At 41.4% G+C, this 11,214-nt stretch overlaps 1 protein-coding gene across 1 annotated transcript; it reads left to right on the top strand.

The window, feature by feature from the left end:
* The first annotated feature begins 2,247 nt into the window (after nucleotides 1–2,247).
* On the top strand, nucleotides 2,248–5,391 carry tlnrd1 (talin rod domain containing 1). Its single transcript, XM_088371490.1, has one exon. It carries the CDS (start codon nucleotides 3,756–3,758, stop codon nucleotides 4,818–4,820), a length of 1,065 nt encoding a protein of 354 aa, XP_088227616.1. The 5' UTR covers nucleotides 2,248–3,755; the 3' UTR covers nucleotides 4,821–5,391.
* The last annotated feature ends 5,823 nt before the right edge of the window (nucleotides 5,392–11,214 follow it).

The raw sequence follows: 11,214 nt of genomic DNA, 5'->3' as shown, positions 1-11,214 counted from the left end.
GTGAATATCTTCCACTGTTGGTGAGAATTTTTATCGGCTGGTCTTTCTTGGAATTCTCAGCTTTGAGAAATGCAATCTCTTCCATCTTGGTTTCTAAGTCATTCGAGCCTCCATTTCCATGATACACTTTTTATTGTCTCTGATCTCTTCACCAGTCTCTTGAAGAGTGTTCAAACTTTTCTGCTGATTTTTTTCCAGAGTTCGCAGAATTTTCAGCTGATTTTTGATTTCTTCCAAAGCATCGGACATTATCTGATCCTTTTTTGGCACCATCGATCAAAAATTAGAAAAAGAAAATATTTCTTCTGCTAATTCCTTGTACAAGTAAAGCTATTTTGTATTGAGTAATTTGTATTTTGCATGTCCGTGTGTCTGTATGCCTCTATCTCTCAGTTTACAGCATAACCTTGAGAGCAGAACAAAGCCTCCTACCCGCACAGGTGCCTGAACTGAATTATTACTACTACTTCTTATAATTTTCAACTAAACATACACTTCAAGCATTATTTAATACACATTATGGGAAAATTAAAGTCTGTGTGTAATTGTATGAACCTGTACACCACTAATAATTTTATAGCTAGCATTGCCTAGCATGGGTTGTCAGGACCTGTCACCTGTGTCAATTTTGTAAACCCGAACAAGTGGACTCATAGAAATCTGTCTGTCTGTCTGTTCTCTCTCTCTCTCTCTCTCTCTCTCTCTCTCTCTCTCTCTCTCTCTCTCTCTCTCTCTCTCGCTTTCTCTCTCTCTCGCTCTCTCTCTCTATATATATATTATATATATATCCACTGTTGGTGTGTGTGTATATATATATATATATATATATATATATATATATATATATATATATATATATATATATATATATATATATATATATATATATATACACACACACACACACACATACAGTGGAGCTTCGGTTTTTGAACGTCCCGGTTCTCGAACAAATCGGTATTCCAACAAAAAATTCTAGATTTTTTTGCTTCGGATGTCGGGCGAAATATGGTTGTCGAACCTCGGGAGATGAGCCGAGAGGACCCGCATGCCAACTGACTCCGTTCGTTATTACATTGTCGTTACTCTGAGAGTAACCGTAGCGCGCCACCGACCGTGCAACTGCACCGCGCTGGTCGCATTATTGTGACAGAGCGGTCGCTATAATTTCGAAAATATTTTTAAAGTCCTAATGGACTTTCCAAAATTTAAGTGGACCTCAGTGCGCAGGGAGCTTGATTTGGTCCGATCGCGAAACCGCAGCGCGCCGGGCGCTCACTGTTGCATTGCTTTAGGAGCGTCTTTGAGTTTTAGGATGGCTTTACTGTTTCCACTTGCTTCATTTGGAGCAGGGGTGTCAAACTCATTTTTTTTGGTGGGCCGCATTGTAGTCAGCTTCTTTCGGAGGGCCATTATGACTGTCAACCCAAATAAATGTATGAGCACCTCCTTATTATATACAGTAAAAGCTACAAAACAAACTGACAAATAACTCGTTTTCAAATCAGACGAGTAAAAACTGGTCAAATATTTAAAAAAATGATATTATTAAAAGTGAAGACAATTTGCAATTCTAGTAATGACACATGAATTTGATGCACAATTTGTCTTCGCGGGCCACATAAAATGATGTAGCGGGCCGTATCTGGCCCCCGGGCTTTGAGTTTGACACCTGTGCTTTGGAGGCATGATTAGAGTTGATGCAATCCTCAGAGTAACGAGAATGTAATAACGAACGGAGTCAGTCGGCATGCAGGTCCTCTCCGCTCATCTCGCGAGGTTCGACAACCAAAATTTCGTCCGACGTCCGAAGCAAAAAAATAAAAATAATGAGAAAAACATAGTTGCCAGGAAGATTTTGTGGGGCTTTTTCATAACTGCCATGAGAGTCATCCTATTTGAATCACAAAGTGCTGAGGAATTTGTGCCCCTAGATAGATGAACAAGACTGACACAAAAGCAATCTACATACTCTACATATATGCTCATGTTACCGCATATTGAATACATTTATCCCACAATACTTTAGGTGTCTCTTATTTATAAATGTTCAAATTTATTGGAAAGAACCAATACAATCAAGTTTGACATTTATGCATTATATTGTGGACCAAAATAATCCTAAACGATTTTAACTTAATTTGTTTAGTGTTGAATTTTAACTTGTACTAAATATCATTCTCAACATTTCTACACAGAATTTAACGTTTTGTGCCTTTATTTTTTAAACATCCGGTATGTGTCGGCTCGGTGAGTTGGTGTTACACTTGACTCGGGGATGTCTCATGGCAGAACTACGAGGAGTGTGAAAGAGCAAATTTAAAAACGCCTCTAAATACGCCGACCATGATCACCAGATCGCCTTTTTGAAGTCTTATTTGGTGCTGTGGAGTTCCCCAAAGTGGAGCGTGGCTCGTCGTAAGCAAAAGGTGCCTTGTATCAGTGTGTCGCTCCAAGTTGTCTCACTCCAGCGGCCGTTCAGCGCGACCACACCCTCCCCGCTTCCTCAAAGTACTGCAGTGGGAGCGCGCGACCCCGCTTTGAATCTCTGGGAATAACGGCCACCTCTTGCAAACCAATTTTTATTTTTGGGGACACTGCCGCCTGTACTCGCAAGTGGATTACACGTGGGACGACTATCGAACGGTATGGGTGTAAGAAGCGAGTGGTCACAGAGTCTCTGCGGGGTTTCACGCGCTCTGGTCCCGGGTTAAGACGTCAAGGAGGAGGTGGACATACGGGCGATGCATATGGAGTCGAAGCGACCGCTAGAGTGTAACCCGGGCTGGTGTTTGAAGAAGACGAGGTTGAAACTGGATCGCGGGGTCTGGGTGAATGGACTTTAACCGAGAGGATTGATTTCTTTTTCTCCAGTGGGATTCATGAAACGATGGCGCTGGAAGGAAAACCACCTTTTCTCGCTGTCCAAAAGTACTGCCCGGATGGTGTTCCGTCTGTAACCAGCCTGAGTACGGCAGACCGGTCAAACTTAACGGGAACCAGTCGAGCAAGGTGCTGTTCAAGATCCGCCCTTATTCGAGTGGACACAAGATGATATCCCATTGAGTTAAACTGAAAGAGACTTTATAGTTGTCTAAAAAGTTTGAGGTTTTTTTTCATTGTCACAGATAAATAGGTGTAATCTCTAATTTTACTAAAACAGCACAGTTTTCAAATGTATTCAAAGTTTTTTAACTAGATTTTTTTTGTCCCTTTTCTATGTAAATTGCATAATGGACCATTTTCCATCTGCACTTTGCCTATCGTAAGGCATTTAGTTGCAGTTTGTGATTTCATTTCAAATTCAATCTGTGAATTTTTCTGTTTCTGTTGCCTGAGGCTATTCTGATACTTGTATTTTTAACTCAGGGCATTTGCATTAATCGGTCAGCACAAGCTCTTATACGCTAGTATTAGTAACTGATTGAAGTAAATAACAGGGGGACAATTGGATTGTCACTTCAATAATGCAGTACATTTATTTTGCTTTTCACCAGTGTTTACAATAGCATTATAACCAATAACTCCAGTGTAACAGCATATAATGTACAGTTGATTTGCCATATTCTGAAGAAATTTAAGGAACACTTTTGGCCAGTTGCTTTTTGTTTTGCTCTGAAATTTTAAACTGCAGTGAGCATCGGCTTGGAACTTCTTCAACAGAACAATGCAGTTTGCAGCAACAGCGGAAAACTATAAATAACCTTGTCAAAAAGAGCGGTTTGACCACCCCAACTGGCACTCCCCTCCTTATTATGGCTAGTGGTGGCTCTGGCAAATCGACTAGTGAGGGATCCATCAGCACACCCAGTGGCAGTCTTCAGCAGAGAAAGCGCCTTTCATCTATCTGTGACACATGTAAGGGCAAAATGCAGCTGGTGGCCGACCTCCTCCTACTGTCCAGTGAGACCAGGCCAGTCATGACTTCTGAGGGTGTGGCAGTGGCGGACACCTTTGACCAGTGTCGCGACACGGTCATTGCAAGGACGAAAGAGCTCTCTATTCTCACCCATGACATACAAAGCCAGCTCAACATGGGCCGATTCACAGAGGTGGGGGATCGCCTGTCGGAGATGGCTGATCTAGTGGTTTCTTTGACTGAGTGCTCTGCCCATGCTGCGTATCTGGCAGCAGTAGAGACCACTGGCTCACAGCCCTGCTTGCCTGGTCTTGTGGACCGTTACAAAGTGACCCGTTGTCGGCATGAGGTTGAACAAAGCTGCAGCGTCCTCCGAGTCACCCCACTGCTGAACCTCACTCCCCAGCTCCTCCTCGAGCTCTCCCAGAACATCTCCACCAACCTCAAGACTCTGACAGACATCTCATCGCTGGCCAGCGAAAGGTCCAGGGACCGTTTTGGAAAAGAGCAGTTCAAACTGAGCGTCAAGAGCATGAGCACGAGCGGCACTGCTTTCCTGGCTTGCGTAAAAGAGGTCAAAACTCAGCCCAGCGAGCTAACAAGGAATCGTTGTGTTCTCTTCAGTGCCGCACTGGTCCAAGCAGTCAATGCGCTGGTCGGCTTTGCCACAGAGCCTCAGTTCCTGGGGAGAGCTGCAAGTATTTCTATTGAAGGGAAGGGTGTACAGACTGCAGTGTTAGGGGGTGCCATGAGTGTGGTTTCAGCGTGTGTCCTTCTCACCCAGGGACTCAGGGATGTTGCCCAACACCCTGAGAGCAGCTCCAAAATGGCCGACTACCGGGAACGCCTACGGAACTCAGCGTGTGCAGTGTCAGATGGCTGCACCCTGCTCACACAGGCACTCAGAGAGCGCTCGTCTCCAAGGACTCTGCCGCCAGTCAACTCTCAATCTGTGACCTAGTTCAGGGAGAGCCAGTATGATTTCTGGTCCAACTCTGTCCGATAAGAACATACCAAAGAGACATATTATCCCCGCTCATCAGGTTAGGAAAAGGTTTCGACAAACGTGCTCGGAAGTCTGGTGTTCATGAAGAGCGCTGAAACATCAATGAGCAATTCTCTTCAGGGTTTTGTGTCATGCTGGATGTGACTCTTAACCTATGTAATCAGGCCACTTTGACACCGTCACTCTAAAGTGAGCTCAGGCCCACTTCCTGATCTTCACAAACTGACGCCACCCTCCTAACCTGAAAAGTTTACCTCAGTTTTCAGTTCTGGTGAAAATACCAGCCCTGATGTAGGATGGATGTAGCCTTGCTATGTGAACCTATGATTAACTGACCTGTTCCAGCTTGGTAGGAGTGAGGTGTCTCGATTTTGCTTTGTTCAATGTGTGTGAATTCCTACTTGGTAAAGCTGCTGTGAGTGTGCCACAGGTTTTTACACATTTTTAGACTTCATATAGTATTTTAATGTGTTCAACAATGCATGTAATGGAGTATTTATTTTAACAATTAAAATGTTTCTGATAAGCTGTTGCTTGACTCATTTATTTATTTAATCAAACCTTGATTTTTAATTTCACCCAATTACCCATAATATACATAATAAAGGGTTTGTTTTGATTGATTTTTGTTAGACTTCAAAGAACTAGTTTTGTTTGAAAAGCTGGGTCTTTGGGTTTCCAAATGTCATCAATCCTATTAAACTTAAATTAAGTGTTCTTGTAGACTCTAAAATCTCCCATAGAATTAAGGTAGCACAACTTGATGTTGTTGGTTAGAACTAACTTACAAGACAATAGTGACCCCACATATATACATACAAGTATTTAGGTACAGTAAATAATAATTTTCAGTTAAAATTTTACACTATACTTCATTGAGTAGTAAGACTTCATGTCTCTGTGTCAGCCAACAGAAGCTGAAGTGTTGTGCAGCAGCAGACACTCGCCTCGAGCCTCTGTGTCTAGCTATGTGACTTAAAGATGCACCTGTGAGTTGGCATTATGTGCTGCCAGTAAATTGCCATTAATACTAAATAAAAAAATGCTTCAGATACCAGGTTCTCTTCATTTAATGATGGTATTTGAGGTAACAATGAGGAAACAAACATGGTTATTTAGAACTATAAAGACTGAGGCCCTGGTGTTTACACTGCCTCAATCTCACAGTCATGACGTACTAATATATTTGTCAAGTATACGCGTTATGTATGATCAGTGAAGATTTACCCAAAGGTAAACCTAACTGCTATGTATACATAACATGTTTTTGAGGGTGGGTAAAAGATTTTTGTGGCAACAAGTCACATGACAAATCCTGTCAGTTTTGATAAGTTAATTTTTCTTCAAGCAAAATTTAATTTGTAAAGTGATTAAAAATTTGTTCTGCAGATGTTGAAAATGTATGTCTAAAATCATTGATGCCTTTATATTTTACAAGGAAATTATTTTGTTAATTTCAGAAAATAAAGGTAACCTTTGTGTCAGATTACTATGCAGGATAAAAGAAAACTGGCGTGCAACCCAAATGAACTAACAAACATGAACCAAACTAACAATTTGCCTTGGTTTGTCAGTAAGATCTTTGTTATTAATATCAACTTAATTATTTGAGTGTTAAAGTTTTTTACTTTAGTATAAGAAAAAAGTGAATTTCAGACTTAGTATGGAAGACTTTACCTAAAAAATACAATGTCATTTTAACCTAACAACCTAGCACATACAATATAGTTGAACAAAAGTTGTTTGAAAAAGGTTTCCTTCAGTTTTTTGCACACATAGGTCAATAATTGTAGTTAGAAGAGGACATAAGTAACTTGTAATGTAAATGGAAGACATTTTTGTCCATCACCTTTACCCCGGGGTGTGTTTCCCTTTTTCCTTGTGTGTGTGTTTTTAAATCATATTTAATTATATAATATAATTATAATTTATATAATATATTATTGAAATATATTATTATATATATATATATTATATTATTATATATATTATTATAATATATTGAAATATAATTATTTTGTGTTTTTATAAATCATATTTAATTATATAATATAATTATATAATTATAATTTAATCATATATTGAATTACAATTATTTTGTTAGACCTGATTATTTTCAGTAAGCCAAGAAATCAAAAATACTTGTGGGACCAGGAGTCAAAGTGTGTGCACACATTTAAATGTTTATGTGTATACAATTATGACAAAAGCAGCTCACTAGCTATTTGTGCTATGATCCCGTACAACTTTAGGCAGCTCATCTCCCAGCATTCTTCAGCCTTCCTGCCTGCACAAAACCATTGGCCTTCAACAGGAAACCTTTAGCCTGTGCTATCAGGAGTGGCTTCCTTCACATGACAAAGGACTGGAGTCATAATTTTCAGGCAAGGCTTCGCCCATTTCCTGCTTCACGAGAGGAACACTTGCCTATCCGTTTCCCCCAAGGGGCTTCCATCCATGGACCCAAGGATAAGGATGCTGATTCACAAACACAAAAATTATTGTTTACATTGTTTGTTACCTGGAAACCGGATGCCTGTAATTAGGAAAAAATGACAAAAGGAACTTTCCAGTTTTTAACCTTTTAGCACTAAACAAAATCCATGTGGTACAAGAGCAGAACGACAAAACTGTTGTCATCTCCGTTTACTTTGTAACACATTGTGTTGTGGCAACCCGATAAGAGCAACTGATCCTGTTTAAATAATGTATACCTTTGGCTGATTGAGTGGCATAGCAGCCATTCTACTGTTGCAGCCAAATTCACAATAAAGCCTGTTACTAAGAGATGCATGGCCCCAAGATTTCCACCATTAACTCGACAATGACACTAAAAAGAAAGATAACTGCATCAATCAAACCATTCATATCAGACCTGAGTCAGGTTTGTGTTCTAAATGTGTGAAATTTGTGACAACCACAAGTGTGTTAGTTTAAATATTATCTTTCCATTCTATCATTAACATAATTGCCCTGTAACAGACATACTCAAATTAAGCACTAACGTTTTGTAAAGGTGATTATTTATTTATTTATTTATGACATAAATAAGGTAATCAAATTATTCGATTACATCTCTTATGATGGGGTGAAATCCAACTGTGGCAAATGAGAACTACAATAACACATTGTGGAATTCATACCCCTGCCAATGGGAACTGAGCATTCTTGACATTGTAGTTGTATACTTTTTGACAAAATACCTACGTTAAGAACTTAACTTAAAAGGTATTTTGTAACGATATGTTCTTTAAAAAAAAACAGGAGTTGTTTTCTCTGTAATAGCACGAGCCCTAATATTTGTCATCTGTTGCAATTTTGTGTATACTTTCAATACCGTTGTATTTGCACAAAGCCACTATTAGCTTATTCTTAGGATTTTCACTGAAAGAGGCGCGTGATCATCAAGACGCCGAACCCCACTTGTCAATTTTATGTCCAATTTGTTCACGTGGTTGCAACAGGCAAATCGTCAAACACAAAGCTGCACTAAGAGTGGATGACTGTAACGTTGATTGATCAAATGTTGAACTCCATTATTCTGTTGGTGAGAACAACATTTCAGCAGAAGATGGCAGCAAACCTCTGGCCACGCTCGGGTGCGTTCTAAAAACTTTCAATGTGCCCTGCCTATACACGTACTGCTCTCACATCAGCTGTGTACAAATTCGCAGGCTGCGTCCTCCAAGGCCAGTTCGAAGGCTGGGTCCTTCTTTCCCGGCCCTAGAAGCTCCGCCTCCGTGGACAGCACAAGCCGTGGCGAATTTGGACAGGCGGAACAGCTCCGTACAAATTAATAGATAGCGTCCTACAAAGTACTTCGCGGCGACGACGTGGCGTCATTTCCGGCGCGAGAAGACCGAACCCCAGGTGTCCCAATTCACGCAGACGACAACCAGCCGTCAAATTTGGCCGTGGGTTAAGGCTATGAAAATGTGACCTTAGCAGCCTTCATTTTGCCTCTGTCTTCTTCAACGCTTTCCTGACCTCGGCGTTTAATGCGACTCGGGTGTGTGACGTCACCACTTGAGCGCCGGCCATACTGGATGCTTTAAAGGCCCAGAGACACCGGTATATGTATAAATCGGTTTTACTTAGCTTATGGGCTTATAAATATAAATTGACGATCGAAACAACGAAAATGAAGCTGTTGCTCTGAAAAATATAATTTAAATTTGCCGCGCAGACGAGTTTGACTGCACCGAGCCGCCAGCCGGAAGTGACGTCTCATGACGCCACAAGTTGTACGCGTTTAGCTTCAGTGAATGTAAACAAAAAGAGAAGAGGGGCCAGCGCGGAGACGTCGGGCCAGGTTTGCGGCCAACCCAGCTCGCCTAGCCGTGCCTACCATTCTCCCGGCGTACGTTCGTTCGCGGGACGACAAGATGGGTTGCGTTCGCCTGATAGGATCCACGAACCGGACAGTGCGTGCCTGCTGTGTGCTCGTGTTCACAGTGGCCTGGTTGACTGTCATCTTTCCGGACTCTGCTGTGCATCGGGAGCGGCTAGCGTGCTATCACTCTTATTGTTCATCTTCTTGTTTCAATTTTCCTGTGTTGTTTACTTGTATGTGCGTTGTGAACTCTGTCTTGTCACCCTGGGATAGTGAGAAACGTAATTTCGATCTCTTTGTGTGTCTTAACATGCGGAGTAATTGACAATAAAGGAGACTGAGACTTTGACTTTGAAAAGTATGTCGAAGCGTGACGGGAGGGGCACAATTCAGAAAACGTGCTCAGCTCATCGAAAAAATGGGATTTAAGCAATAAAATTAAAAATGCGCCTAAAACCTAAACCAAACGCTGCAGATGTTCATTTCTCCATGCGCAGTGGTCAACTCGGCACTCTAAAGCCCCCTGAGAACTTTTTACTCTGCCAACCTAACCACAGTGACGGGAGAGGCACAATTCAGAAAACGTGCTCAGCTCGTCGAGAAAATGCGATTTAAGCAATAAAATTAAAAATGCTTATAAAACCTAAACCAAACGTTGCAGGTAGTCATGTCTTCATGTGCCGAGATCAACTCGGCACTCTAAAGCCCCCAAGAGCACTTTTTACTATGCCAACCTAACCAGAGTGACGGGAGGGGCACAATTCAGAAAATGTGCTCAGCTCAGCCCAAGTGAACTGCTAGATTCATCATATTCTGCGTCAAAAGAGGTTTTTGAATAGGATAAAATGATGCTAATATTGCCGCTAGAAACGGAGCTGTCGCTATCATCTGCCATGTTGTTTGAGTTTGTTGACATCCAGATGTACAACTTGTGACGTCACAGTAATGGCGCCGCCAGTGTGGCTTCGTGCGGGACCCGATCGATAAACTGGCATTTCATTTTAGCTTTATTCTTAGTAATCGGTGTCCATTTTTAATTTCCAATGCGGCAAATGTGTTCACTTTATACATTCTATCAAATTCCGTTCTAATTGAAAAAAAAAAAAGGGATGTCTCTAGGCCTTTAACGCTGGTGTGTTTACGTTGCTTCCACTGCGCGCCAAGGACGTACAATCGCCTAGTCGTGTTCCTAAATTTTATTTGGTCTGCTGTGGTCGCACGTTGCTGTGTCGTGGGGTGCAATAGCACAAGCCGTGACAGTAAGGTGAGGGAAATCGACAATATTATTTCTTTTTACCGTTTTGCTCTTTAAAGGCGCCTCCACGGAGACCACGTGCCCAACATAAGCGTCGTCGCTTAGCATGGATCACTGCTGTAAGACGACCAAACATAATTTTCCTCACATAAATTACTACCCAGAGACGTGGTGTTAGCTGATCGCGGCTTTGAGATTGAGGAGAGTGTGGGACTTTTGTGTGCCGAGGTAAAAATCCCGACCTTCATAAAAGGACACTGTCAGTTGGAAGCAAGAGATGTGGAAAACACAAGGAAGATTGCCCATCTCGGACTTTATGTATAAAGGGTCATTTGAACTGTCAGAAACATACACATTTTAGTCAGCAAAAGTACCAATCGACAGTGTTGTCATGCCAAGGTGAAGACAAAACATTCCTTGACAAGATTGTCTGTATGTAGTGCTCTGACCAACATGAGCAAGAGTGCTGTGCAAAGTTGGTGTCTGAAATAAATATGCCATGACATACAGCCAAGTGTGCGTTTCATTATTTATTTTCGAGTAACATGACAAAACAATCTAAAGTGACATTAGAATGACTGTGTAAATACAGTAAAGTACAACTAGCAATAACCTGAGGACACAGAATACTCCGTTCCTGTGGTGATGTACTGAGCTTCTTCTTGTGTTACAGCTGTGATGTGTCAAAGTCTGCTTTATTGTCAATTTCTTCACATGTCAAGACATACAAAGAGATCGTAATTGCGTTTCCCACTATCCCA

Source organism: Syngnathus floridae, chromosome 3, assembly GCF_059516105.1.
Source record: "Syngnathus floridae isolate MCC-2025c chromosome 3, RoL_Sflo_1.0, whole genome shotgun sequence".
Lineage (NCBI taxonomy): Eukaryota > Metazoa > Chordata > Actinopteri > Syngnathiformes > Syngnathidae > Syngnathus > Syngnathus floridae.
This window is presented reverse-complemented; position numbering and strand designations above follow the sequence as displayed.

What these genes read in the sequence shown, in the direction of transcription:
- tlnrd1 (XM_088371490.1), top strand. Translation starts at nt 3,756, where the DNA reads ATGGCTAGTGGTGGCTCTGGCAAATCGACTAGTGAGGGATCCATCAGC.